The 14,190-nt window shown below is 38.1% G+C and overlaps 1 protein-coding gene across 1 annotated transcript in view; it reads right to left on the minus strand.

Annotated features, from left to right (window-relative positions):
- The window catches only part of Vps39 (vacuolar protein sorting 39), a 33,977-nt gene extending 20,152 nt beyond the window's left edge, over positions 1-13,825 (minus strand). The window contains exons 1-8 of the mRNA XM_076196508.1: positions 13,666-13,825; positions 10,507-10,680; positions 10,173-10,273; positions 9,776-9,979; positions 5,459-5,636; positions 4,021-4,150; positions 1,450-1,573; positions 921-1,050 (exon numbers count right to left, since the gene is read on the minus strand). Of these exons, the coding sequence (XP_076052623.1) occupies positions 921-1,050; positions 1,450-1,573; positions 4,021-4,150; positions 5,459-5,636; positions 9,776-9,979; positions 10,173-10,273; positions 10,507-10,680; positions 13,666-13,738 (1,114 nt within the window). The 5' untranslated portion in view covers positions 13,739-13,825. The remainder of the gene's footprint in view (positions 1-920; positions 1,051-1,449; positions 1,574-4,020; positions 4,151-5,458; positions 5,637-9,775; positions 9,980-10,172; positions 10,274-10,506; positions 10,681-13,665) is intronic.
- Between the last annotated feature and the right edge of the window lie 365 nt (positions 13,826-14,190).

The following is a 14,190-nucleotide window of genomic DNA, read 5'->3' on the forward strand; positions in this document are numbered from 1 at the left end:
AGGTCTCCTGTTGGCATGCTCCAACCTTGTAATCCCTTGTAAGAACATCACGAGGGAAATCAGGGGACTGAACCAGGAAACCCTCAAAACTGAAAATGGATGTCATTTAAAAGACGTAATTTTTCATACATGAATGATTTTTCATCTTTTTTGTAACTTTGTGCAAATAAATTTCCATAATCTCCTTCATATTGTGTTAAAATTCCATAACTGTACATACAAAAATAAAGAAGCTATTAAAATTCAAAATCCCCCTCTTATTTCCCATCTATGTGCTATTTTTTTTATTCATTTAATTCTGTATACAGTAAAGAAAGTTATACAGTACAATGAGTATAATGTTTTAGGACTATAACAATGGCCTTATTTGATTCTAAGACACATGGCAGCAGTTTTTTCCCATTCTACCACACTGAGGTATCACTGGGAGACACGTAAGTGACAATCTGATAATTGGTGGTCAAACTGACAATGTTGTACTCGGGCGAATTTCCGCTTCTGCCTCCATCGTGAATGGACTCCTTAGAGCACAAGGACTATATAGGGGCTGTTGCTAGTTAGCTGTGAGCCCTGGGAAGTGAGCAAGGAAATTCATCCATGAAGAGTGAAGAAAAAGAACTTGAAGAATTTGAAAAATTTGAAGAAGTATTTGAAGAATTTGAAGAAGAAGAAGAAGAATTTGAAGAATTTGAAGAAGAATTTGAAGAATAAGAATAAAAAAAAAAAAAAAAAAAAAAAAAAAAAAGAAAACTGAGAAAAGGTGGATAGGAATGGGATGGATAGGGGGTAGGTGCATGCCTTGGCTGGTTATCTCCCTTTTGGTATAAAGATAGTTAAATTCTACATGCATATTTGTACTGAACTCAAAGACAAGGCCAGTTTCAACCTGTACCGAGTTAAAAGAAAATATTAGTTTCTACCTGTATTGAGCTCAAAGAAAAGGTTCATAGCTTCCTGGAAGCGCTGACATGAAAAATGATGAAAGGCAAGAAGACGTTGAATATGCTGATTCATCTGCTGTTTGGCATCTGGAGCTTCATCCCACAGGTCCTGAATAAAAAAGGTACTTTGACGGTTTTGAAAAAACTAAAAGAAAATTATCACATAATGGAACATAAGGAAGTAAGAGCATCAGTGATGCCACAAAAAACACTTATCAATTAATGGGCTCTATTTCTAATAAGTTAAAATACAAAGCAATGTGTGTTTCAGATTTTACAATATCAAAACAAACCCACCACAATACTGATTCATTTAAAATATGAAATCTAATAAACAAGTTTTTCACTATATGAAATGTGGGTCTCAGATTTTACAATATTAAAACAAACCCACCACAATACGGATTCATTCAAAATATGAAATCTAGCAAACAAGTTTTTCACTATATGAAATGAGCAATAATTTTTCATCCCTTACATAACTATAGTAAGTGTAATAATCACATACCACCAGCTTCAGAGCAAGTTCAAATTCTTTTTGAATGAGCAACTGGGGAATCTGCTGACTAACAGGATTGGCATGTAGACACCAAACATGGGAAGTGGAAGCAACAAACACTTGACTAGGTCCTCTGCAATAAAAGAGGAAAAAATATGTGGGAAAGGCACATGACAGGGTTGACGGAGAAGCTTTATGGGATATCACAAATATATGGAATAGAGGAGCTTGTTGAAGTAGATAAAAAGTTTCACATGAGTAAAAGGGCATGTGTGAGGGTTGGGAATGGAGGGAATGAATGCTCTGAGGTGAATGTGGAGTTATATGATGGTTTTGTGATGTTGCCATGTTTATTCAAAATGTATAGGGATCATAAATGCAAAATTGTTTATAACCACTCCTGATTGAACAATAAAATTCCAGCTATCTACTTTTATCCCCTGTGATGGGGAGGTATTGTCACCAGAATTCCCATGTGAGTTATAAAATGTAACTAAGTTGTTGTTGCTGTTCCTGAAACTGTCTGTCCGAGCAGTCCCTTCTCCCCAAAGAATGCCACGGCCGAAACAGGGTTTTTCCACAAATCCTTTATGGAGTGTATGTTGTGTTGTTTGTGTATAATGCAACGGCCGAAACAGGGTTTTTCCACAAATCCTTTATGGAGTGTATGTTGTGTTGTTTGTGTATAATGCAGTCTTCCATGATGTGTTGAATAGTATGAGTGAAGTGCTACATCCTGGAAGTGGAATGGGTGGGTATGAAACTTAATGTGCTTAAATTAATTGCAGGAACAACATTTGGGCAGAACAAAGAAACTACTACTACAGTATACAATGTATTGACATGAGAGGCATACAAACACTTCCCACAGCCATCACAAACACAGCCTACCCACTACTCTACATGGCAGAACATCCACACACACCAAGAAACATCAGAACAACACCCAAGCCCCTATATCACATACAAATACTTTCTTCTCTTCCTCCACACCCACCAGACACCAACCTCTGGAAGCACATCCATTATCATATTGCTCACTGTTCCATCAACAAACTGAAAGACAATACATTACTGGATGCTAGACCCCCTGACATCTATCCGTCTGAATCCTCTCTCCCCTGAAAAGAAAGGATCCACCTGGCCAAACTGTGGTACGGCCATCATCCAGCCCTTATAAGTTACCAGAGGACTGGATGACAGCATTGCGGACAACTGTCCAGGATGCAACACTGCACCCCACACAATACAACACATTATGGAAGAATGTATTGTGAATAATCATACATGTCAACAACACAGTATACAATAAGACCCTCTTCTAGCCATGGTGTTCCTCAGGGAGATGGTACTGCTCAGCTAGTCAGTCTAAGGAACAACAACAACTTTACCCATCATTTACCTTTTCCTATTTCCTGACTCATTTCTCACCCTCTTAACTTCCTTTTTATCTTTTCAAAATGTTCTTTCATATTCCTACACCATGTTACATCTGCTCTTCTCTTTGCCTTCTTTATCTTATGTTTTGCTTCTCTTTTTCTTGTACCTCTCATATGCTTCCCAGTCCTACTTTGCAACCGATCCACTTATACTTGCTTCTTCTCTTCCACTACCATCTTCACCTCATCATCCCATCACTCAATACCCTTCTTTCTATTCCCTCCCAGCCTTCTCATTCCACATACCATCTTTGCACATCTTGTCACTTCCTCTTTAAAGTAAATTCATTCCTCTTCTAGTCCAAATTCTTCTCTATCCTTCACTACCTCCCACATTTCTGTTAGCTTCTTGGCAGTGGGAGGAGCTCGGAAGATGACTGTGACAGGATAGGAAAGTGACATTTATATAGGAAGAAAAGATGAGGTACAAGGAACATTGAAAATGATGAGAGCTGGTGAAACACCTATGTTGGATGGGTGTCATGCTGTGTCAGACAAAGGGAGGAACAGTTATAAAGGATTGGCTGGTGAGGTTTCTTAATGTGTGCCTACAGGAGAGGAGTGCCCTGAGGAGCTAAAGGAGTGCACCTATAGTTCTGCTTTACAAAAGAAAAGGAGATAACTGTGGATGTACTGTGTCTTGCGACACTGCTTCTGACCCAGGGCGGTGGGCAGGGTGCAGGGATGACCCGTCATCCAGGAGGTGCTCAGATGAGAAGGAGGGTGGGAGGGGTGTGGAGTGTATTTAGGGATGAAATGGGTGGGAGTGTTTTTATGCCTTTCCCTTTCTGCCTACCTCCCTTGGAATGGGGAAAAAGCCTTGGTATATGTATGTATGTATGTTAATTGAGAGGATTAGGAGAGGAACAGATTTGGGTTTAGGAAAGGTAAAGGGTGCATGGATCATATCTTTGTGGAAAGGCAGATTTTCTAGAGGTTTTCGTCAAAAGGATAGGATGTTTTCTGAGCCTTCATGAATTTTGAGAAGGCTTATGACAGGGTAGACAAGAGAGCATTGTGTGGGGACTGTTGCCATCTGCTGTGGGGTTACACATTTCCAGGCAATGAAACTTGAAGCAATATTTATATGAAACAGAAATGAAGGATCGACAGAAAGAAAAACAGCAGGAATGAGCCTTACTTGCTATTCTTAGACAGAGCAAGTAATCTTGGCTTGTCTAACTGCAGACTTTGGACTGAAAGTCTGGGTTCCTGTGTTTGTATTTCTACACTTTTGGGCAGCACAGCAAGGAGGTAGGGCCTGTCATACACTGCAAAAACATGAAACAAATGAATTATTACACATTCATTCATACAACTGATACATACAACTAAAATTTATATACAAAGGCTGATCTTTCTCCATTAAGATAATAATTGTTAAAGCACACACTCACTCATCAAAAATCTCACTCAAACTATTCCTTTACCTTAAAACCTTGGGAATGAAGTGTCACCTGGCTCCACTATACTGTGTGGTTTAAATGCAGTGCTTCACAGCATGATTTCTCAAACAAAAATAGCATGTCCTACATGTTTACCAATATGAAATTTCTGTCCAAGACATTTGAGGTAATAAGTTACTACTTTCTGATAATAGTAGCGAGTCATGGTGAAAAAATTACAAAGGAGACTGTGGAAGTGGATGCAGAGAAAAGGACCAAGAATGAGGTGGATGGATGGGGTATAGGGAGACTTTGGATGAATGAGGAATGTCTGTGGAGCATGGTAGAGAGTGCAAAAAGAGCAGTGAATGTAGGAAGATTGAATGGGTTAAAAGCAAGGGCACAGTTCACCTAGAGCTCACTGGAGCAGTGCTTCAGATGCAGGAAGACTAAATGGGTCAAAAGCAGGGTTACAGTGCTGCTGGAGGTCGCTGGTGTGCTGCTCTGGCAACTTTGCTCTTTTTTTTTTTACTTGCTTGATAGTTATATTTATCTTATGACAATTACTGAGTGGGAACATGAAATACTTTAGTGAGCGTAAACACGAAATACTTTATCATGATGTCACATGCAATGACCCCTCTGTATACAGAAACATGTCTGGGATTGCAGGCTCTTGTTAGACCCTCCTGAGATCCAGAGCCTAGAAAGCTGACACTGCATCCCTAGTCAAAAGATGATGCAGTCTGAAGCAATATTTATCTCATCTGCTCTGTAAAATTTTTGAAAGGATGAGGATATTTACATTATTATAGTCTTTATCTATTTATTTATTATTATGATTTTTTTTGGCATCCGACCTAGATATGGACCAAAAGGTCTCCTGTCGGCATGATCTGCCTTTGTAATCCTTAGTGTTGGTATACAATGAAATGGTGATGGTAAACCAGCTTTAGCTGTTGCATCTTGCTGTGGATGCACTGTTCGCTGCACTGTCTTCATCCCAAGCAGTGTGGTGGGGGACATGGATGATTTTCCTACTATAAGGTGTTGAGATGGAAGGGACATTAAATGAACTTCAATGTGTATGTAGTAAATGTGTGCTTTAACTTGGGCCCCTTCCCTATAACAGGGAAAGGGCCTTTGGTATGTATAATAGAAATATAAAAACTTTAAAAAATCTAATTCAATTACCCATCATATAAGGCTGTTCAGGCCAGTTTAATGTATAACTACAGGTTGCAATGCCATCATCATCAAGAAAAATGGTCTTCTCATCACGAGCTAAGGCAAGATGTCCATCTTCTAGTCGTGTTATCTGTGGCTCTTGATTCCTTCCAGTTGAAAAGAGTTCCTTCTGCTCTCCAGTTAACTACAGAAGGTAAAAAAAACACATTGAGAATTTTCCATAACACTTAAAAAAAAAAGCAGGTTACCCTTCTCTGAAATAAAGTAGTTATTCTTACCCTTATAATGATCATAATTACTGCAATTGCAAATTTCAATCAATTCACATTAAGACTACTCAATGTCCACATTTACCTTCTTTCCATTTCCTTAAGATGTCCATTATGTAGTTAATCATTGTAATCATGTAACCTAATTATCATACCTGTGGTGGAGTGGAAGGATGTTTCTTCGTGGTTAATGTGGATGAAGGTGAAACTGGGAAGGGAGAAGTGGGTCTTTGTAAGTGCATATGGACCTGGTAGAGTGAAGAGTGTAGAGGAAAGGGAGGCTTTTTGGATAGATTTAAACGATGACTCAGAGGAATTTGGGAGAAATGTCAATGTAATGGTATTGGGAGATGTCATTGCTAGAGTGGGTGATGAACCAATAGTAAGAAATAAGGTGAGGAGGGAGGAAAGTGGAGGCAGAAAAAGAGTTGGGAGATAGGGTTGATGAAAGAGTATTGGGATGGTCAGGCCATATGGAAAGAATGAGTAAGGACAGATTAGTGAAAAAAGTGTGAAAGGCAGAGGTGGATGAAATGAACAGGAGGGGGTGACCAAGGATGAGATTGATGGATGGGGTGACCAAGGATGAGATTGATGGATGGGGTGACCAAGGATGAGATTGATGGATGGGGTGACCAAGGATGAGATTGATGGATGGGGTGACCAAGGATGAGATTGATGGATGGGGTGACCAAGGATGAGATGGATGGATGGTGTAAAAGGGGGATGTCTGTTGAGGAAGGGAGAAGACAGAAGACAGGGTTGAGTGGAGAATTGTTGTGTATAGATGATGTTTTGATGCATGGAAGGGAGTGGGTGGGGGATGGGGGGTTAGGGAGCGGTTATGTGTGAATGATATTTTGATGCAGCCCAAAGGGATTTCTCTATGTTTTTTTTCTTTTCTTTTTTTTTGCAGGAGGGGATGTAGATAGGGGATCACCAATTAAATGAAGAGGCCTTGCTATGGATGCACTGTATTTTGCTGCACTGTTTCTGACCCAGGACAATGGGTGAGATGCAGGGATGACCTGTCATCCAGAGGGAGCCAAAAAAAGAGGGAGAGAGAGAGGGGTGGTGAATGGGAGTGTAGTGGGTGGGGATGAAATGGGTGGGAGTGGAATCATGCATTTTGATTTTGGCTACCTCCATTGTAAAGGGCGAAAAAGCCCCTGGTATGTATATGTGTGTATGTAAAGACACAACATTCCATAATAAATGGAAAAAGGAAGAAAATTCAGGGGCAAATAGCTCCTGATGATGAAACCTGAACCGAGGAAATGAGAGCTAAGAGGAAGGATTCAAACAAATTATTAAAAATGATCACCTTAAGTGTTCCCGACTGGAAACATTCTGTACCACAGTGGCTGACAAACACTTAGACCTTCCCATAAATCTCCTTGGAAAGAAAAAATGGACTGATGTCTGTGTAATATTAGTGAGGTACTGTTTCTATGTCAATGGATAGCAAGAAGGGACCAGTTGCCAATTGTTAGTTGTTCAGTAAAAATGTACAAGCAATATACAGTGATCCCCTGTTTCTATGTCAATGGATAGCAGGAAGGGACCAGTTGCCAATTGTTAGTTGTTCAGCAAAAATGTACAAGCAATATACAGTGATCCCCTGGTATTCACGAGGGTCAGAGTCCAAGACCCCTCACTAATAGCGAAAAATTGTGGATAGTGGATACACCCAATTAAATGACTTAGAATGTCCTTTTAAATAGTAAAATCTTGTTTTCATGATTTTATGGTGTAAATAAATGTTAATACTCCATTTTCAAAGTTACTTTTTAAATGTGATGATACATTTTAATAAAATAATAGTAAAATAGAACTGTACTCACTAATAATGAAAGACTGAATAAATCTTGTGTATATCAAACTTAATATTAGTTTATGCACTGTATATTGCTTTTTTGCTCATTTTTAATTAATATATATATTTATAAATCAGACCCCTGTCTTCTGTCCTCTCCCGTCCTTCCTCAATGCATGAGGTGGAATGGGCGGGGGGATGGGGAGTGAGGTAGTATGTGTGAGAAAAATTTGACGCAGCCCAAAGGGATTTCTCCCCTTTTTCTCCTTGCTGTGGATGTGGTGTCTTGCGACACTGCTTCTGACCCAGGGCAGTGGACAAGATGCAAGGATGACCCGTCATCCAGGAGGTGCCAAGATAAGAGGGAGGGATATATAGGAAATGGAATGGGTGGGAGTGGTTTCTATGCCTTTTTCTTTTTGGCTAACCTCCCCGTGTAAGGGGTGAAAAGCCTTTGGTATATGTAAGAATGGTGAGTCACAGGTATGTGGGGGTTCACTGTAGTAATTGTTTATATATATAAAACAAGTCAGGGGACTGAGTGTCATCCCCTTGGGACAGCACCTCCAGATGGAAGCAAAGCTATTATCAGATATGGAAGATTGGCAACTCGGCAATGATTCTCTCTGACGTGCATCTCTAAGAAGCACCATTTGCAGGTGTCCATCATTTGTTCAGTTCAAGCAAATTTCTACAGTATGTCAAAGGTATATATAAGTGGGATGCTTACTAAGCGAGTGGTTTAGAGTATTACTACTTGGATGCAAGATTGCAGTGAAAGTGGACTGAAGCTGTCTGGCAGCAAGTGAGTTCATCGTAAGGGCGTACTTATATTCCATTAACCCATACAGCATCAATGGCATTAATTTAACACCGCAACATTCAACTAGCTTGATCACCAACAACATTAATCTAATACCACAATAGTTGCCATAACAGCTACTTTCTAACAAATTGGCTTGGATGAGCTGCATGTACTGTGGTTGGAGCCTTTGTGGATCCAGTTATATAGAATTTTGAGGAGTTGTAAATGTCCCGCTGTACATTACAGTTTTGCTGTCTTGAATTGATTTTAAAGTTCTCCTCCACACCCTTTCCTAACATTGTAACACTGCAGTGTGCTGGGGGGGAGAACTGGCAACACATTGTTTTCACATTTTGGGTAAAAATTTGGTGATTTTAACTCTGTTTCTCCCATCAACTACTTTTTCAGTTACATGACATTCACGAGGTATATAAATCCAGTAAGATGGTATATATGTGCATAATAATTATAGTTATGGCCTATATCTTTCATAATATGCATGGAAAACATGAATGAGAGGGAAAGAATATGCTAAATTTACCACCTTAACCAGTCAATTCACTTACCATAGGCCTATACATCTCCCTGATCTCATGCTGACAGTGGTCATGGATGCAAGATATATTCAACTGTGAGTACTTTTTTCATGCTATACCTTAATCTTATGTTATCTTCAGACAAATTATGCAAATAATGAAAAATCTAAAATCAGCTGACACCAACACGTATTAGAGCTATACATTGGGCTGATGCTGCATATGTTAAAATTCCCTGCTTCTAAGGCACCATCCTCACCCTCTCTGAGAGGGAGACTTTGTGATATTAAGCTGAATCAATTATATACAGAAGCGAGGTATCATTAAATATCCCAAAAAGTATATTGAAGACCTAATGATATTTGTTGCCTCAGGTTTTACTGACTGAAAACCCTTTGGCTCACAGTAACTAGCAATGGTTCTCAGGCCCTGTCCTATATCTATCTGGGAAGTAATTTCAGACTGTGGTTTGTGTTATATTAGTATGTGACTGTTTCTAAGTCATTGGCTTATGGAAGTAGAAAGAGAACAGTTGCTAGTTGTCAGCTCTCCTTAAATGAAAAGGTGGAGGAACTACAGTCAAAGGTGATGAAACGAGATTTAGGCCCAAACTGAAGACCAGATGTCAGCACCTTTGGCCGCACTAGATGGAAGTGAGGGTGTTGATGAGTTTTGATGATGGCTGGTAGAAGGATAATTATCTCTGATATCCACCTTGTACAACCACCACTAGCTTGTACCTATTGCTGATTCCATTAAAATTTCTATAATATTCTAAAGGTATGTATAGAAACAATGTGTCACAAAATACTCCAAAGAGTATATTGTGAAAACAAATAAACATAGTCTAAATGAAGGAACTTAAAACTTAAAATTAAAGTCTATCATTTGCATTACCTTCACCAACCAATATTCATGCTTAAATGCAACAGCTATAGCTTCCTTGCACCATGATAAAGCCCTTGGTGTATCCGGAAGGGTGAGTTCTTCACGTAGCTCCTGGAACTGCCTTGACTTCCAGTAGTAGAGCTGCAATTTTCTACGCACTGACACCACAAGTCGTACTATCACCACAGTCTCTCCAGTGCGTGATATGTGATGCTAGATAAGAGAGGACAAATACATTTTATGAGGAAACTAGACTTTAATCATTATGATTTACATTCAAGGAATCCTTTTTCTATATATAGCAAATAGTTTCTTTGCTGATATATTAACAATATCAGTAATATATAATCAAGGAATAAGAAATTCTTGTTGGGAATTCAAATACCTAAAAACTCTTACTAATTACCTTGACATCAAGCTCAAAGACATTAGCTCCTTTGGTTTTAGTCATGGTTCTTAGGAGTGGGAAGTTAAACACAGTCAGATCATGCACACTAACTATGTTATCTGTGAATTGAAATGGTTTAGTCAATATAATATTACTGGTGATAAATTTTGTCAGTAAAAAGGTCATTTATGTAAACTTTGAAAAAATCATAGGATGAAGTAAGTAAATAAATCTCCACTGTATTATATAATCTCCAGTATATAGTACATCTGCCCTTTTTATTGAACAGTACTGAAATACTGTTTATGTACACACTAAAACATTGACTAAACATAAGAAACTATTTACAAACCTGAGAGTGAAATAAGAATCTGGTGTTCTGGTACTACTGCCACCTTTGTGACAGGTTTCCTTGAAAAGTTTTTGTTTGACCTTAGAAGCGTGACCTGCCATCTTTGTGTGGTGCCCCGAGTTACACTGTACATAAGCAGATGTCCTTGCTTTGTTCCAACAACCAGGTTGCCATCTGAACAACAAAATATCAGTCAGTACCTGAATATAATAATAATAATAATAATAAGAGTAAAAGCAATAATAGTTATAACAACAACTGTTGTCTGGAGTCTCACTAACTGGAAACCCACAGTGGTTGGCGATGATCCTGAGCAGGGGTGGACAATTCAAGTTTTATGGTAGTTGCCCAGTGGGCGGGATCCTTTGGAGCAACAACTCATGCTTGCCCGCAGACGAAATCTGGGTGTCCTGGGCACGTGGCGACCAAATTGTCCACCCCTGCTGAGGCCCTTCCATAGATATCTCTGGGAAGAAACTTTGGACTGTTGTGTTTGCTGCACTTGTGTGGGACTGTTTTTATATCACTGCTATTAATAGTAGGAGGGGAGCAGTTGCTAGTTCTCAGCTCTACTTATGTGAAGGAAATACAGTTAAGTTGAAGAGAGATCTTGAAGTCGATCTAGCGACCAAGTGTTACCTCCTCAGGGCTGCACCTCAAAACGGCAGTATTGGTGGGTTTTGAAAATGGGTGTCAGGAAGATGATTTTCTGGGCCATCTATCACACTGGAGTACCACCAGCTGGTACCCATCACTGGCTGCACATAAATCTACACTTTAGTTAACTGCTAAATTCATTAGGCAACCATTCTTGTTGAAAAAAGTATTAGATTTTTTTTCTTCAAATATTCTGACAAAATATTTCATAATGTTGATAGTGAATAGAAACAACGAGAGGCATAAGAGAGAATCATCTCGCTGACGTCTATCTTCAAAACTCATCAACACCCTTAGGTCCATCTTAAGATGCAGCCCTGAGAGGCTGACAATAGATCTATGTACTGAGTCAAAGATCTCTTTCTATCAACCTCAACTGTTCCCTCCACCTTTATACATATACGGTAAGGAACTGACAACTGGTAACTGTTCCCATCCTCCTGCTGCTAGTATCATCATTATCTAATAATAAATACATGACTGTAGGATAAATGATGGAAGTTTGTTGATGGCAGTGTTGTCAAATTGATGCCAAAGAAAATAATCTCCCCATTGTTCATTTTTAAATCTCATCAACATTACCTCCATCTGTAAGTGTGGCTTTGAGGGGTTGACACTTAGTCTTTGGACCAGACTCAAGCTTGTTCTTTAACTCATCAATTCTTAGTTACATTTTCTTCACTTTTCATACTACGAAAACAGACAACTGATGATTACTCCCCTCCTCCTCCTCCTACCAGCTGGTGACAACGAAACAGAACTATATCAATACAACACATGCAATAGTCCAATGGTTCCAATGGTTATTTCCAAGTAAGATCCATGGAAGGGTTGATCACTATTGACCAATGTTGACGAAAACCATGGCTAGGATTACCTCAAGACCATGGAGCTTTGGGAAGATTCTTGGCAATAGATTAATATATCAAAGCATTATATATGAAATAAATCAGGATAATATATAAACATATATTGGCATACTAAGTCACCTTACCATATCTCTAAAATGGCTGTATTCCATGTATGTGTCCCAAAACTGATAACTTATGTAAATCTGAGTACAGTGAGACCTCTCATTAACGGACGTTAATTAGCTGTGTTTGCAGTGTTTTTGCTGTCTTTGGTGCTGTTGTTTAGTGCGTGCAATCACTATGCCACCCAAAAACCACTCCAAAACACCGAAAACAGCGCAAACACAGCTAATTAACATCCATTAATGAGAGGTCTCATTGTGTTCCAATTCAATTCTTAGCCATCTTTACATATAATGAATAATTAATTTCTTATAAAACACTTATATGAAAAGCAGTATCCATCATTTTCAGTCATTCTGATATTAATACACTATACACCACAAATTTCTAAAATTGAAATATCCAGATAATGCTAATATTGCAATAACTTGAAAGTTCTTTACTATCAAATCAACACCTAAAAATATAGCACATTTGATCAGTAAATTGATTACTCGTAATTTTTTTTTACAGAGGACACGTGGCCTTAATATAAGTTTGTATAGATTTCTCCTTTAGGTTCTCATTTCTCTGAAGAATATTTGTTTTGTCTTTCCTAATACACATATACAGATTTTCACTTATTTTCTCTTTTTGCTTTTACAATTTTTTTTTTTTTGCACGAAATTCTTTCTCACTATAGTATGACTGAGAACAATAATGATAGTCCTAATGTTCACTGCATAACACAAAGAATTTGGTATGAAAGGTGGAGTAGAGGCTCTTGATGGAGATCTGAATATAAGTAGGTCAAACTTGCTTGATTAACAAGACCTTACTGAAAATGTAACCTTACGGGCGTATAACTTCCCTACTTATGCAGTTTAACTAACTTACAGTCTCTTAATAATCTACAGTAATTGCATGCCTTGCATGAGAGAAGGTACAAATTTACCAACATTTTCAAATAAATATCCATGAATGAATCACTTCTCAACATCATCCACTACCGACACCTAGGAATGTAAAGGTGGAAAGTACCAATTCACAGACTCCATTTCTTCTTTCTTCCTTCTTTAGCCAACCAGTGAACAAATAATGTACTTAATAAACTTTCTCTTCAAGTTACATATATACAAAATTTTAATATTCACTCCTTCATGTATGGCTGCACTTCCTGTTACATAATAATCACAATTACAGTTGTTCAATTTCTTTCTTCTTAAATTGAACTTTAGTTTTTGTTCATGATGTTTGAAATGTGAGTACAAACACAGAATCTCATTAAGAATACACAAATTAAAGTTCATACTATTGTCTATAAACTGCAACTGTTGTGGAAGGAGAGTATGGCCATATATTACTTTGCAGATGGATAAATGAATCGAATTATATCAAGCATAAGTGAAATTCAGTAATACAAAAAGGAACTTTCAATGTATTAATATTTTTCTTAGTTGATCTCCAAAACTGTATGGGCGAAACATTTCCAACGATAAAACCAAATGTGGGGCAGTCCTTCCTTTCCTACCTATTTAACTTAACTTACCGTAGGCTGTGATGGCTTCTATCTGTAGGGGTAACTTTTCCAGGATAGGGATGGCTTCGTACGCATCATGCATGCTCCCTGGAACTTGGAATCACACGCATAATCATTAAAAATAGTTACGACTCTTGGGCTTTCAGCGCCCCACCTCCTTCCTTGATTTGTTTACATCCACAGCTGATGAGACGGTGAGGCACGGTCACGTGACATATTGTGACGTCATAGATACCTCATTCGAATTAACTAACAAACTGATCTTTTCCAAAGAATTTCGTTTTGTGAAACACATAGATATTTTCAAAATAATTGGAATTCCTCATACTTATTTATTAATCCAAAACTGACTGAAAATGACTCACATTAAGTTAGGTATAGGGCTTTTATGTCATATATAAGATCTTATACTTAAAACTAATATGAATAAAAACAATGATAGTAACAATAGTAGTAGTAGCATTATTACTATTATTGTAATTGTTATTATTAATTATCATTATCATTATTATCATTATTATCATTATTATCATT

Source organism: Oratosquilla oratoria, chromosome 1, assembly GCF_046742065.1.
Source record: "Oratosquilla oratoria isolate Oo_2021 chromosome 1, ASM4674206v1, whole genome shotgun sequence".
Lineage (NCBI taxonomy): Eukaryota > Metazoa > Arthropoda > Malacostraca > Stomatopoda > Squillidae > Oratosquilla > Oratosquilla oratoria.